The sequence below is a fragment of the Hippoglossus stenolepis genome, chromosome 19, assembly GCF_022539355.2.
Source record: "Hippoglossus stenolepis isolate QCI-W04-F060 chromosome 19, HSTE1.2, whole genome shotgun sequence".
Lineage (NCBI taxonomy): Eukaryota > Metazoa > Chordata > Actinopteri > Pleuronectiformes > Pleuronectidae > Hippoglossus > Hippoglossus stenolepis.
Genome location: NC_061501.1, coordinates 8,547,907 through 8,564,846, shown reverse-complemented (window position 1 = coordinate 8,564,846; position 16,940 = coordinate 8,547,907). Strand labels below are relative to the sequence as shown.

Sequence of the window (16,940 nt, the reverse complement as noted above, 5' to 3'; positions counted from 1 at the left end):
GTGATGTGAAGCGTCAAGTTTTGACTGGTTGATATCTCTTCCCAATCTAATTTGTGTAAATAGTGTTTACGGGGCCCTGAGCAAGACAATCAAACAGACTGATGAATGCAGGCCAAAGCATCTACTGTCAATACACAGTCGCCATTTTCTCTATTGTTGGACACGTCCATTCATGCAGTAATTACACCCGTTACAAAAGACACGAACACTGAGGGTTCTTTCAGAGCTGCGTGGATGAGGGAGTGGGAGGGGAATGAAGTATAATGTTTTTGTATGCAAGAGGGATTGTGTTTTTGTGTATGTGTGTGTTTGTGTGGGTGCTTAAGTGGGTCATTGTGAGAGAGAATTAGCTGTGTCTTCATGTGTAATTGGTTGCATTAGAAGACGGTTAATACAATTTTTGTTGTGTATTGAGCTTTTACGATTGTATATGCATTTGCGTGCACATTATGCTGGTGTGTGTACTTGTATTTATTTCTGAATGTGAATACTTTAACACTATAGCAGCTATCAACCGATTTAATAAAATTGGCCAATGTCCTCACCTGCATGTACAAGTTATCAATTCAGGGATAAAATATGGGGAGGGGGGTGTAAATTTGAGGAAAAAAAATTGTACATGTACAAATGGTTCCCAGACAGAGATAAAACCAGACAATGAATCCAGACAAGAGGAACATGAGCACAGAGGAAGTAGAACAATTAAATAAATATGATCAAATCAATAGCAAAAATTTAAACAAGAGTCAAACATTTACAAAAGCAAAGAGAAAAGTCTCAAAAACTGATTTGAAAGACGCCAAAGACTATGCAGAGTGTTCCACATTGTGGGAGCTCCAGTAGAGAAAGCCTGGTTACCCTTTGTGACAAACTGGGGTGTGGGCGTAAGCAGCAATAAAAGACTGTGTATATCTGGGGGCTCGGGAAAGACTGCATCTACATATGCCACTGACATTAGCATTGTTTGAAGGGTTTATGAGAGAGTTCCAAAGGGTCGTCTAGTCAAAAAATTGCTTTTGAGAGACAATCTCATGACTTTAGGACTAATTGAACTTTTTTTGTCAGACACAACTAAATATCGAAGCTTATCGATGTATATCACTGCAAGCTTCATCATGCAGAGGCTATATCCGGTGTTTTATATTAGTGTGGCAGCCAGACATAGTCTAATTTATCCAACCACGGTTTAATAATTTTTCTTTTGTACACTTCACGTAACAACATTAAATAACTTTTTTGCACTGTTTCATTGTGCAGCACTTTTTGCCCTGCTGTCGCTCTCTCTCTCCCAAACACATTGCCCCGTCTGTCATAATCAAACTGGACATCGGCAGCGCCCAGAGAAATCCCACAGTGTCAGTGGACTGTCAAAACATCCATAAAGTTTTTTTTTTTTTTACAGTCCTCTGTTGGCAGATATATCTCGTCATGTCACATGTAGTTTGCACAAATGGGCGTGCAGTTCTCAGCAGGCAGACAGACCTTGACTTAACACCTGCCCTCTCTGTGTACCTGTCACTCGGTTGTGCATTGGTGTACTGCACGCGTGTGCACTGCACACCCACAACAGTGTCCCCAAACACACACAGACACGCACACACACATACACACAAACCTCAGCTTTGATCTTGTTGTCTCCGAAGCAGAGGTGTTGTAGGTAGGCTGCTGCATTGGACTGCACCGATGGGAACTGGTGCTGTAACATCTGGATCACCTCTGGCAGCTCCGGATCTCTCCACCCGAATTCTCTGCAGAGAGACAGACAATAACACTTATTCCTCCACAACTTCACACTGAAAACATGGAAGATGGCCTGAAAGTAGTCTAATAAAATCACAGTCTCTCTTCCCAACATACCCAGAAGTACAGATATGCATTCACTTCCACGGCGACACAGAACAGACAAAGAAAGACAGCATGAGTGAAAGAGAGATTTAAATGTCAAACGCCACTTTGTTCTGTTTTCAACCAAAGAGATGTCTTTTAATGGCAGATAGCTCTACAAGCTAAGCAACACAGTGGGACAGAAATCATGCAAATCACTCACTGAAAGCCCTTTTTGACAAAACATAGTCATTGTCACTGATCACAGGCAAATAGGAAATCCGAGCAAGTGAAGATGAGGCCAGCACGTTAAGCAGATGGCAACCTCGTACAACTTTATAAGTGATGGGGAAACATTCGGCTCAAATAGCATTTGAAAAAGACTAAAGAGCAGTTTGGTTTTCCTTGAAGAACGACACAGTTATTCTGTATAGCCAGATAGAGTGAGTTTCTAAAAACAGTAAGTCTGTGTTTCTGAGAAAGACACCATGCCCGGCAAAGACAAAAGTGTCACTTACAAAAGCTCCAAAGAGATCCAAAGAAAACTCAGATCAAACTCTATTTTTTGCTCAATAGTTTGAGTGGCATTTGATTTTATTTGAAATGCAAAGTGCCATGCAAAAATAAAGTGGCTGGAAAATTTGAGGCTCCCAGAGAATACCATGTTGAAGGGCATTTCTGAGTTATCTTGATGTAGTGCAAAACGAAGGCTGAGCATTATTTTAACACAGCTGTGAATAAATACAAGCCCAGAAATAGTTCAGAGTAAGCTTAGTAAATGGGGTTAAAAGTTTGAGGAATTGCACAACACAGCATTATGACTGCACAATGTCAGCAGTTTGAGTGGTGTGAGTTATGTTCTATTCCTTCCACTCACGGGGGTTTACACTCATATGAGCACGCTGGACAAAGTGAAATAAATGTTTGGTCCCTTGGTAATACCTGGGAACTGGTTTCCTTTATTGTATTATCCCCCACTGATAATTGCTCTCCAACATCCTCCAAAGTGTGAGAAAGTGTGGGTGACTGTGTGTACGTGTGTGTGTCTGTCTCCAAAGTCTACTGCAGTTTTCTCCAATAACCACGCTATATATAAACAGTTTAACTGATACTTTATTTCTCTTGATTTCTCCCAGTGCTTTTGGAAAACTCAACTCTGTGTGATCTAAACAAAATGTGTATCTGTCATCGATTGTGGTATTTGAAGATTGATTTTGTTTTCTCTGCCATCATGCTCGCCGCTGTGTCCCTAAGTGCAGGTTGCTTTTATTCCCATCAAGCCATTGTGAAAAATGGTGATTCACTTTGCCTCCTAGTTCAACCACGCCAAACATGAAAATATGCTAAGTATGGGGCAATCGACCTGTATGTTTGTGTGAGACTGAGGTATTTCGCAGCAGAAAATGACGCCCTGACACCGTGCTCTCATCTCTGTCAGATCCAGCAAATGCCGTATACAAAACATCTGTGAAAAGCATTGCATTCCCGGGGAGTAAACATGGCTCTTAAAGATAAAGCAAGCTCCGGCGTGGACCACTATTTATCTGCCAAATGATAAGTGTTCATTCAGCCAGAAAGCAGGACTGAAGTAGGGGGGCAAAGGAGCGATAGAGGGAGGGAGGAATTCCCAAGGCATTCAGCGGATTTAAGAGGAGAGACCCTCAAACGACGCTCCTCAAGTCACACAGCAAGATACCATCAGGGCAGTTGTTTGTTTTCTAAGTGCGTGTGTGTGTGGCAAGATTAAGATAGGATCATGATGTGTGATGTGTGTGGACACAGTTGCCTCGGTGCCTGCTTGCCTGTGTGTGAGTTTGTGTCGGTGTGTCTGTCAGTGTGTCCATCCGAACCCCGGGGGCCTGAGACCCGATTGCAATCTTTTGTAAAAAGTGTGGCCCAGGAAAATCTATGTCTGTCTGTGGCTCGCCTATATCTCGAGAACCATTCAACCTTTTTGCATCACTATTGGCGTGTATATTGTAAAGGGCCCAAGGACATGTAGTGTTGAATTGGACCTGTGATACGTACTATACACATTCTATATTAAAACACTTTTGGGCAACGAACATTCTATAGCAGCAGCTACAGGGACTCATCCACATAAGTGACGTTGGCGATCACGATAAAAAGGACAATCATGACAATGGTAACTACAACTGATTCTCATTGCTTTCTGAGTCCGGCTTCACCAAACGTTTAATGAACAGGTGAACAGCTCTTTTACAGTTTCAGAAAGCAGCAACCAGAATTGCAGGCATGTTTGCAATGGGCGAGTAATGTGAAAAAACCACAAGATGCTACTGCGGGCAAACAGGAAACTGCATCTGTGGCCACATGGTAATACCACATAAGCTGAGTGTGCTCCTGCAGTGAACGTCGCTCCTCGGGAGGTGAAAAGAGCCAAGATTAGACTCTCAGAAAGCAGAGAATGACAGCAAATTAGTATTGCTAACTATAGCAGCCATGGCAACGACCCAGCAAATGTTCAAAGGGCAAAAGTAGAAGTTGCCTTTATTATGCCAGAAGCAACAACTCTGGTTTTAAAGGAGTCATGTGTCATATGCACAGTGCTATTATAGGTTATTGCATGGCCTTTCTCGGTTCTGCATGACTCTGGTTTGAAATTGTGCACAAACTTTTGGACCTGGGAAGACATTTACTTCAGTGTATTTAGGTATCTGATAATGTGTTGATGTGCATTCTTGTGTATGTGTGTATTTCAGTGCAAGTGAACGTTTGTGCGTGTGTGCCATCCATCCCCTGCAGCCTCACAGCTCTGCCAGTGTCGTTAATAGATAGCAGAGTGATCTGCTGATAAGATAAGCATCACGGCTCGCCATTAATTAAAACCCCCTGGTAGAGAGAGAGAGCGAGAGAAAGAGACAGAGCAGGGGAGAGAAAGAGAGTGACGCAGACAGAGAATGACAATGAGGAAGGAGGGCTGAGGAAATAATCAGAGCATTCCAAGGATACTGTGGATACACCGGGCAAGAGAAAGCCGGTAGATGTAGAAATAAAAAAGAGGGTTTGAGAAAGAGCAAAAACAATCCACGGATGAGATGCCAGTCATGTCAACACAGATACTAATGAGAGCTACAGCCCTGGCAGATGCACTGCCAGGCGACAAGCCAACAATGTGAAACAGTGGGATGCAAACAGAGAGGGATACATCCCATAAAAGAGAGACCGATCAAAGAGGCAGTGCCCAAAAAAAAAACTGTCGGGTTCACGCTAAATACCCACACAGCTTTTTGACCAGGGGGAGTCTGCAATCTCAGGGTTATCTGCAATCTTAGGGTTATTATCCATCTTGGGCTAATTAAACCTGTTCCTTCTGTCTCGCAAGACAAAGGGGTATGTGCCAAGGATAAGTCTGTGGAGGAGTTGCAGCACCTGCTGTGACTGAGCATCCACAATTCTCCAGCGGCAGTTTCCGTTACAGTTTCTGCAGGTGCAGTCCGGTTGCCTCTGTGGACTCACTCTCTCCTGTCCTCTCTCATAGACACTTCATATTCTGTATTGTTCAGTTATTCTTCCCTATTTGGTTACGTCACTGAACAGAAATAAGCAATACGACTCATAAACAAAGTGAATGTAAAGGATCTCAAAGAAATCAAGATTCATTCTGATTTTTTTCGCTACCTCAAAACCTATAAAAGCTGCTTGCACATGCCACGACCCAGGACAAGGCTGGACAAGGTAGAAAAGACTTAAACAAAAAAATTGGTTTATTTAAAGAAATGAAAAGGACATTTAAATGTAGAAATCTAATTAAAACCAAAACTAAATGCTGTGGAAGCCGTGGGGAGAGAGACTGCAGCCAGTATAAGCCTGGTGAGGTGACTCCTAATATCAAATGACGAGGATCCTAGAAGGAAGTGTAATTTCAAAACTTCGTACATTAAAGTAAATGTGTGTTTCTGTTTATGGAGTCACAGGACAAGGACAAGGACTCAAATATTAAATTTAAGAAAAAGTATAAAAAAAAGTCGTTTGAACTTATTGCAATATTAATGATATGATGATGACTGTTGATTTATGTATAACTGATTTGATCGCTTCTTCTTCGTGCTCCTTTTTATTTATTGGAATGTATATAGGTGTGTTGATTTGTCTTGTTTTTGGATTATAGAGAACTAAACTAAACATCTAGAATAATATAAATTTATGATTGACATGTTTTATATGTTTCATGTGTTAATTGTGAAATGACAACTGCGTTTTGTCAAAGATGTGATGGAATGAGAGCTCGACAGGTTGCACCTACTGCTACAGTGTCAGCGGATTGGAGACGGGTAATTGCAGTTCTGTTGTTGTGCTTCGTGATATAAGATTGTTGACATTTGAAGAGATATGAGTCTCACTTTCAGAATAGTTGCACCCACTACTAGTTAGACTTTCTTTTTTAATGCTGAGGAAACACTAGGTATGGCAGTCTGACATACTGAGAATAAAGGCAGGTGGCGAGGGAGATGGTGGAGGATGATATAGGAGTGATATAAATGGGACAGAGGAAAAGACTGCTGTGTGATGGTAGGGCTTTGATGCAGACGCACGCACACACACACACACACACACACACAAAAGGGAGGCAAAATGTGATAGAAGAGTACAACACAAGAAAATACAAGGATTATCAAAGGATTTCTTTCATTTCATAAGACTTCTCTTCATCTCCTTCTCTTTTCATCTCCAGGTCCCATGAGACATCTGAACTTCTATCTGAAATCCCAACATGACCATTGATACACAGTACACACGTGGAGACATCTATGCACACACACGCGTAGAGAAAGCAAAGCTGTGGCCGATCTGAAAAGCACTACCCCGCGTGATGCTCTGGTTTTAACAATCTAGATTTCCGCACAGATTGGTCGATTGTTGCTGTGAATAATTCCTCTGCCTGGTTGAGGAAGGTTGAAGGTGGGGGGGAGAGACACGAGTGACAGCGATACATGTTGCATTGCTCATTGTCATGGTCCCTGTATCCTTGAACTCAAATGGCTAAAACTGCAGTGGCAAAGTGTGAATGGGTGAATAATGTAACAGAGGATGTGATAAATAACAGCAAAGCTAATAAAATAAATGGCTTAAGAGGTTTATGAAGAGTCAAGCTAAAGGAACAGAAAGGCTGAGGGGCCTTGAGCATAGTCATGAAGAACTTGCACCTGTCACCGGACATACAATACATTACAGTAATATTATAGAACAAAACACACAACACGTGATCGGCCATATGAGCAGTTGTTTGGCATCAACAACTCGGTAGCAAGGGACCATCCTTGCCATCTTTTATTGGCTGGCGTTTGATGCCAGGTGATATTTCTGCCTGCACCTTTATCTCACAGTGAAGATTTACACAGATTTAGGTTTGGGGTTTGTTACTCTTCCGTGAAAACTAGTTTTGTGTCATCTCTGATCAGTATCACTGTGTCAGAATAAAACGCGGACTGTTTTCTTTAGTCTTTATAAAAACAACTTGTGTTCGCTGTGATGTAAATAGACCCACGAGTTGTAATAGTATTAACATAAGCATGATCAGACCAGTTCATATATCACCTTCCATCTTCAAAACCTCAAATGCTGCACGACTGTTGACAAAAACAAAAAAAACTCGAGAATATAGGAATCTGGACTTGAACGGTCTCGTAGCTCCACACAGGAAGCCTGTCCCACTGCCCTTAATGTGATTGGACAAGGCCTGTCATGTCTGTTCACTGATCAGGGGGTCCGGAATGGACAGACTGGCAGTGTGCATACAGAAGCAGATGCTAATTAGGACCTGAACATCAATCTTCATCAGCGTGTTGGGACGAAGGGCGGACGGAGAGATAGAAGGGGGCGTTGTGAATTGATGACCATGATGACAAAGCTCTGGTATATGGCTGCCGATGGTAAGGGACAGGGCGGATTAGTGTTACCATGTCACTACTGGCTATGTCATAACTGTAGCACTCCACACTAACTTAAGTATTTATTCCTAACAATGTGCATCCTCTCCCTTATATTCATTTTCTACCATATTGTGTTTTTTTTCCATTGCTGATATTTTAATATTTTGGCCGTATGGATGTCAATAAAATAAGGGGATAGCACAAAATACACATGTAAACACATTATTTAGTTCATAGTTTGAGTTCCCATGTGTATGCATGTGTGCGAATTTCCCTCTATGCAACCTGAGTGCATTAATCAAACTAAAGTCAATACAAACAAGAGACTTCAGCAATTCCTCCAATAAACCACAGCCAAAATAAGATGCAGGTGGAGATGCACAAACATTGACTTTAAATGCAGTGCAAGGTCTCTCTAATTAAAAGTGCAACTTAATTAAGATGCGATCCAGGAAAACAGCTAAGACTATTAATTTGCCCTATACTGACAAACGCTGGTAAGAAAGTTCTCTCTTTGGCACACAGCCATCTTCAGATTACTACTAAGAGACACGGAGAATTTCACCTGAATCTTTCTCCTCTCAAGGATGCAAAATAAAAATGTAGTTTAAATTCAAACTGTCTGATATGTGTGAATTTATTCCCCATCTTATATAGTTCCAGGTGGGACTATTTATATAAACTGAAACTGTGTCAGCAGACTATTCATTAAACCACCACATGAGGAATTCCACATCTGGTCTCAAATACAAACTAATTAGCATTGGTTAATAACATTATGGTGGAGACATAATGTTAGCCAGATTATATTTAATGAGAAAGTCTCTGTATAAAGCTGCAGGGAGCAGCCTGGTCATAAGGAAAATTACTTTGTCAAATTCTGTCCAATCTTATGTCGAGTGACATAAGATTTGAAAAATACCAATACTGCTGGGAAAATACATTTTGACGTAAATGTTTTATGTTTTTAAATGTTCAATATAAATGTTTCTGCTGCATTTTTTTCTTTCAAAACATAGTAATTGATGTATTACGACAATATATTTGACTGTAAAGTGTAAACATAAAAACATGCACTCACAACTGTAGGAGTGGTTGCATGTTCTACCACACTGGATTTTCTGTGGTGCACTGGTCCCTAACACCTTAAGCAATATTGCATGCTTTGCACATGCTCTTCCCTCCTGCTAAAATGTCCTCCATGTAGAGCTCTGTCACGGCTGAAAGAACTTAACACAAATCCCAGTCACAATAAAGGGGATCAATTGAAGGTGGGGGAAGTGAGAGGGCGATGCTTCCCAGGCCGCAGACAAATGGAGAGATAGAGATGGGAGGATGGAGCTGGGATGAAACCCATCCAGAAAAAGACGTGAAGAAAACTACATCGAGCCACCTGCACCTGATCTTCTGTCATCACCCCCCCCCCCCTTATACAAACTGCTCCCCACTTGCAGATGAGCAAAGGAAATGACTGGTAATCACAGATCACCTCTGTCTATGCAAATAGAAAAGTGAGCAGGAAGTATTAATACCACAGAGAGGAATTCCACAAACCATAAAGAGAAAGATAGAGAAGAATAGTAGAGAGGAGGTCATGACTAAGAGCAACAGCTTTTTGTCCCGAAATAAAGAGGAAGAGAAGAATCAGGGTGTGCATTCAGTGCAAGCATAAAAATGTAGAAAAAGGATTGTGCCATGTGTACGATATAGATCACTCCTTCACTATAGCCCCTTTTCCACTGGTCAAAAACCAGCCACAAACATCTGGCTTTTATCTGCAATGGGAATGAATACAAGTGTCATTCACTCTTGGTCATTGACGCGGAAATAGCCACAGATGTTTGTGCACTTATTATTATTAAAATCTTGGAGACAATGTGCAACAGAAATTTGCACATTGTGAACAGAAATAAAGCAAATTCAGTTTCAATTTATAAAAAACAATGACTCTAAAATGTCTGTTGCAGATAAACCAGGTAGGATGAACGCCAATTTCTCTAACCTCACTCTGCACCATGTAAACAAGAAAAGAGTGACGGTTTATTGAAAGCCTGTGTCCTTGTAACACTGGCAAAACAGTGAGGCGAGAGAGCTTTTCAGTGTTCGGCACATTTGTGACATCGAACATGACTCACCAGGGGGAAAACAGATAGGCATCAACAGTTTTTTGGAGGGTTTACCTGCCTTTAAAAAACCTGCATATACCAGCTTATTTAGGTGTAAAAGAGATATGAGAGGCCACGTGAATTTCTCTCTCTTCATTTCCTCCTTTCGTTTGAGTATCCCACCACCTCTGTATTTCATTCTCTCCCTTGTCGCTCTCTCTCTCTCTCTCTCTCTCGCTCTCTCTCTTTTTTTGGATGAGTTTTTCCATCAAGAGCCCAGGCAACAACCACACAGGCTAAGAGAAAAATCAATAGTCTTCTCTGTGGCGTCCTCCAGCTGGGAATAGGAGGCTCAGGAGGTTGAATGAAAAGCGAACAAAGGACTGAGTGAGAGGAATGAGAGGTGTTGAATGAGACTGACAAACACTGAATGGGACAGAGGGACAGGTGGTGGTGGGAAAAAAGAGCTGGTGATATTGTATGTCATGCGACCTTGAAGGGAGCTTGATCCATTATTAAGTTATTATAAGGATTAAGTGGGGACCAACATCAATCAACGGTACTGTAATATACAAAATACGTTTGTCCATTTCATTTATGAGGTTAAAATACTTGTCATTTTCATAGAAAAGTACGCGTCATCAACTATTTTAAGTTTTAAGAGAACAAATCCAAAGGAAAGGAGAAGGGGATGTGGAGCTTTTAAGGTTTAACGGGTTACTGTGTTTTTCACTTTATCGCTCTGCATTGAACTGCTCTACCGCCCAAACACCTCGTCAATTTATTGCAGTTTATGAGTGTTGATCTTTTCCACTCTTTGCCCTTTTGATAATTTGCTTTAGATAAGTGTGTCTAGTCGGAGATTAAAATGTAGAAAATGTCATCTAACGTTCTCTGTGTGTGTGTGTGTGTGTGTGTGTGTGTGTGTGTGTGTGTGTGTGTGTGTGTGTGTGTGTGTGGCTGGCATGGGTGGGGCTAGCGAAGGGGGGCATTAGTGTGCAGGGCCATGCAGCGATTTTTGCCATGGTAAGGAAAACACAAAACACCGCCACTAGTCCTTGTAATTAGCTGAACACACAAAATTGGAGGCCTAATTTAATATGGCATTAAGCTGACAGACAGGTGTTCATTTAAATACACACACAAACAGCGGAGGGGGTGCAGATACACAGCGTATTTAACACATACACACATTGCAGCGGAGCAAAGGTATGCACGCTCACACCTGGTCACAAACATTCAATAAAGCACTCACACATACTGTACATACCAAGGCAAGTGCACACCCTTGCATATTGTATGTTCATTACAAACACACACAAATAAACTTTCATATCTACAAAGGAAGATAAATTCAAACATGCACACACACCTACACACAGCTATTATGCCACATTTGCTGATTAGTAATTTTCAGCCCAATGGCATTATTGCCACTTTACACGGTGACATTACAGGATGTTTACACAGCCAAACAATAGGGGCACTGAAACCTACTATACACTCAGTTGAATGCAGCATTCATTAGAGGGGGCCAATAAAGGCTGAAGTGACCAAGACCATCACAATGTATCACACACACCATCCTCAGTAATATTGAGCTATGTACTCTTCTGTAGCAAAAGAAGGATTAAAGTATATTGTGTTATCCTGAGAAAAGCAACCTACTAATTCCACAAATGTCTGTCTGTATGTATGTAGAATGTATATCTCAAGAAACGTTGAGATATGTGGGAACTGTTGGGTTTCTCTATAAAATATTTTAAGGTCTTAAACTTCTATGTAAAGTGCCTTGAGATAATGTATATTAGGATTTGGCGCTATACAAATAAAAATTGAGTTGAATTGTTCATCTTATCGGCTTCACTTGGCATGTGTATTCTTAAAGGCCCAATTTAGGCCTGCCATACGTTCAATATTAATAAGAATTGAATAAACAGGCCAACAGCGCTCTGTAACCATCAGTGGGGGCGGGGCAGTGTGCCTTCAGTGTGTAGACAGAGTTGACAGTTTTATTCTAAGTCCTCTAATAAACTACAGCAGTGGTCAGTGACTGGGTCAAACTGTGGGTCAACATCGCTGACAGATCATTTTGATAATATGTTGTTTTATACCGTATCAGGTTGACATTCACCAGTGTCGCATGTGCTGATCTCCGTCATGACAAAAACGCTGAAATAGCCTACATGCAAATGTAGACAAAATAACAGTTTCATTTTATGAAAAACATTGACTATAAAATCTTCAGTGCAGAAACAGGAAGGATGAACTCAAAGTTTTCTAACTTCACTCTGCACCATCGACTGTTTATAAATATATCTGCACACAATGTCCCGTACACAATCAATAAAAAAGTGACTGTTTATTGTAGACTCACTAATGACTAATGAATTCTGAAGGAGACTCCAGAGCATTAACACAGGACCAACAGCAGGTTTAGCTCGTACACTGCACAAGTCCAATCAACTAAGTTTTGTGTGGTTTGCATTTGCGTGTATTCTTCTTTGCTACTTCTATAAAGTGGCAGGAACAGCAAAGTTTGATATTATTGTTCAAATCCCTACAAGGGGGTCAGTTCACAGGAGCGATGAAGACTGATTATAATGGTTTTCATAATTTCCCTATTTGTATGAAGGCAGGAGATAAGTGGACCTCAACAGGATACTCTTGTGTACACTCCACTCCTCACAAATGGTCATGACATCAGCAAACCTCCATCAGCCGAATGCCCACAATGAGACTGCGAGGAAACCACTCTAACTTTAGCCACGTGACAACAGAAGGGAACAAATTGACCAATCAAACCCCCCCTAGCTACACTCTGTCAATCAAAGCACAGGCAGATGATTATGTTGGTGGATGGAGGAGAGATTGCTGAAAAATTACTGCCCCATTGTCTCTTGATTTGCAAGCTGAGATGCAATCATGTCAACGAGTCGGCTCTGGCCTCTGAATGACAAACAGGGAAAGGTGAGCTATTTTTACCCTGATGATGCTAATGATGAAGCCAGCATGTACGTGTGTGTGTGTATGTGCGTGGGTGTGTGTGTGTGTGTTCACAATATATAACCAACAGATTCCCCATCCTGTCTCATCCCCAATGAAGGTCCCACACTGACAGTTTGCGTATGTGTGTCAGGTAACCACAAATTATCTAGAATTATTCTGCCAAGAGAATCTCACACTGATAAGGTCACGCTGCATATTAGCACCGTCTATGTCGGTGTGTGAATATGCACGTGTGTGTGTAATGCATTCATCAACTGTCAGATTCACATTACAGAGCCACACATTTACTGTAGAGGTCAGAGACCTGCCCTGAGGTTAAACAAGAGGACACGTGCACACGCAGAAACACATACACTCTGTTTTTTACTCCCTCTGCCTTTGCTGTTTTTTGTCTCACACAGAAATGAACACGCACGCACACACACACTGCTAACTTGACTTCAGCTATACCCCACTTAAAGAAGCATTATCCTCACTCACCTTGTTGTTATTTCCTTCCCTCTCCCTGTACTCTGCAATTTTGTATTTTTTTCCTCTGTTTTCCTTTCCTCTATTTCTCTCCTTCTTTTTTTGTCCTTTTTTCCCCAGGCAAACACCAGAGAGAAAAGGGTAAGTGGAGGCCAGAGTGACAAGTTGCAATGCTATAAATAAATGGATGAATAAAAAAAGGTGGAACCAGAAAGGATGTGGGGTCAAGTTGAGGTCTAAAAATATGTTTTGTTCACAAAACAATTTCAAAGTTTGTCAATGTAAATGTACTTTTTGGAAGAAAAAAAAAAAATGAAAACAAATATGTATGAGAAATCCAAGCTTGTGTTCTAGTGACACAAAGAAACAAAGCATTATTCCCTTGAACAGTCAGTGACAGTTTCCATTTCATGTTCAGAAAGTTGCTGAAACTCATCTTTGCAAAGTCAGTCTATCTTACGGATATCTTATAATTGCCAAAAACACAAATTAAATAGTTATATAATAATAAAGTGTAACCACCACAAATCGTGTGACAGTGCGTTTGTCTGTGATTGTTTGTGGACCATAAAACCAATAGCCACTGGGCACAGATGCCTAAAAATCCCCCCACTGATATCAAGACATGTGTCATCCACAAACACTCCTCTAATGGGGCTTTTACCATTAGGAACATTTGTACAAATTAAACACAGTAACTTCACACAGCGGCTCTAGTTTAGAGGCCCCCATGACTCCCAATGCATGAGATTTAAACAGTTACAGCCTTTTGAAATGACATTGGTAAACGTGTATTGCCTAACTCCCGATTTCAAGGTGTGTTTTACACAGAACTTTCCTCCAAACCTGCATCAACCTTCCTGTGCAGCTAACGCAAACTGGCGCCATCATGTATTCTAATTTGCCTCTGACCAGGCATTCCACTGTGATTCTGAATGTAGCTTGTTGTTCACATTCAGGTGACTAAACTCTCCTTGGGCACTGTGTGGGTTTGGGTATATTAATGTTTCAGTATTGCCTTGTGTACAACCTGTGTGTGTGTGTGTGTGTGAGAGAGAGAGAGAGAGAGAGAGAGAGAGAGAGAGAGAGAGAGAGAGAGAGAGAGAGAGAGAGAGAGAGAGAGAGCAATCAGCAAGGTGACGCAAGAGGGAAGAAAAAGTAATAATCCTGTGATTAGCTTATGCACCTGCTATTCTCATTAGTTCACACTGGGGCAATAATACAGCACAGAGAAATGGAGGGAGTACAGTATCTGCTGAAGGCTGTGCAAGACAATATAAAGGACATGCTGATAACAATGCTTTCTATGGAGATGATGACATAACGAGTAAGAAGTCAGCAGTGATTATATGAATAAAACAACAAAACATGATGTAAAATTAATAATTAAGATAATTGAGGGCTATTTTCTACTTTATTGTTCACATCTTTCCTCTATGTGCAAACATCAGTGTATTAAAGCAGATGATGATGGAAGGAAAAAAGAAGATGGAGGGATAAGAACAACTGGTGCCCGTTCTAAACCTGCCTGTTTGGAATGGGTGGGTTTCATTGGCCTGTGGTGATGCTGGTTGCATTTTTCTGTGAAAAACTGTGAAAAGCGACCTGTGACAACATCACTTGCGTTGATGAGTCCCAGTCGCTGCTGCTACAGATCTCTGGTCGCTTGGTTCTTCAAAGTTTATTAATGAATTATATTATTAGTGAATGTTTGCATGTCTGAATCCCACTAAATTTGACACTGCATGTCCGTAGGCCCTTAAAATTACACATGCCACAAGTGCGAAGCTGCTAAGGCGAACAGTTCTTGAGATAATGATAATATCAATAATAATTAGGATGATATTGATGTTCTTATCATAATATTAATGATTATTGTCAAGTGGGTTTGTGTTACATCTCTGACAGGATTGTATTATCGCACAACAATGACATTTTTCATGTGAGAATGTGCGCCATACAGCCACACACACACACACACAAACACACACACATGCACACGCACAAAAACAGATAAAGTGAGACTAAAAGCAGTCATCCGTTTCAAATAAAACAGGAAAGGAGGCAAGAGTAGAATGAGGAATAGAGCTCTGCAATAGGAACATCACGTGCTGGAGCTCCACAGTGGCTGGAGTCATACAATGCTGCAGATTATAGGTGATATTCACTGACTCCACTGAACAAACAGTAAAATGAAACATCTTACAGCTGCATACGTATTGAAACACCAGCTCATTCATTAAGGGAATCTAGGTGTCAGCCATGAGATTTGATCTGAGGTCTATTTTCTGCCTGATATTCACTAAGCAACAATTCAATGACACAGATGACTGCATTCTCTACAGTCGTATAATTTGGTAAGAAAACTTTTATTTTCCGTGTTCACCCATCCTTGGAAAATGATTGCTGGCATTAGAGCAAGCTCCATCATGGAATACAAGTTAAATTATTACCTAGTTTGAGCAATACTTGTTTGCCAGCTCTGTGACCAATCCTGTCTCCCAGAAATCATGTTTTAGTACAACTCAACGGTCACAGCAAGTTGCAGGAAACAATCAGAGGCTGAAGGAAAAATGTTTTTTGAATGAATAAGCACTATATTTAATTACATCAGTGGTGTCAGCAGGAAGTGGTTGAGGACGATTGTAGTCGTGCACACCCCAATCCTTTGTGAAACATAAGTGCTGTGAGAGTCGAACAATGCTAAATGCATACATTGTAATGAAAACCATTGGAGTATATGCTCAAATTTAAGAAATAGTTCATCTGAACAAGATAAAGATCGTACCTTATAAGTAGTTAAGTTAATGAATTACTACATTATATTATGTCATTGTCTAACTTCATAGTAATATTATGATGATGTCATTGATACCACATGATCAAAAATTATTAATTGATCTACATAAGCTTGATGTGGTGTTTAAAATCCCAGAGGATCCATCGATACCTTGAAAAGGGTATTTACTTCTCTGCATTACATCATTTCCTGATCTCACTGTGACTTCTTCATGACGTCAATTATCAAATGACATATGTGGAATTTTTTTTTCATTAATACAAGCTTTAAAGCGTCTCTCTAGCATTATTATCTGTGGAGATATTTTGTAAAATGTCTGTTTCATATTATATTTATGTTGACCTGTCACTTCCAAATGTTATTCATCTGAAGATACTCTACCAGGTAATAATCCGACCAAGTTTGGTTCAAATCTGTCCATGCATTGTTTCAGTCATTTACACACACACACACACACACACACACACACACACACACACACACACACACACACACACACACACACACACACACACACACACACACACACACACACACACACACACACACACAGCCAGGTAAATATAGAATATCATGTCTTATTGGGTAAATATAAAACATAATCAAGTCAAAATGTCATTTTTACTAAATCTATTATTTGCTGATACAGTTTAGTTGTATAGAAACATCATTTCTAGCAAATGAAGCAAAGAAATGTGGTTCAAATTCCCCAGAATGCCGTTCATCTCACATATCTCTTATCTGTCACTCAGAGCAGCAGTTAATTCTGACAGTATATAAATGCAACATAGATCCAAACTGACATAAAACTGTGCACTTAGTATTGATCCATCCTGATGT

The 16,940-nt window shown here is 40.6% G+C and overlaps 1 protein-coding gene across 1 annotated transcript in view; it reads right to left on the bottom strand.

Annotated features, from left to right (window-relative positions):
- ctnnd2a (catenin (cadherin-associated protein), delta 2a) overlaps positions 1 to 16,940 on the bottom strand; it is a 244,656-nt gene that overhangs the window by 76,544 nt on the left and 151,172 nt on the right. The window contains 1 exon segment of the mRNA XM_035143145.2: positions 1,616 to 1,748. Within this exon segment, the coding sequence (XP_034999036.2) occupies positions 1,616 to 1,748 (133 nt within the window).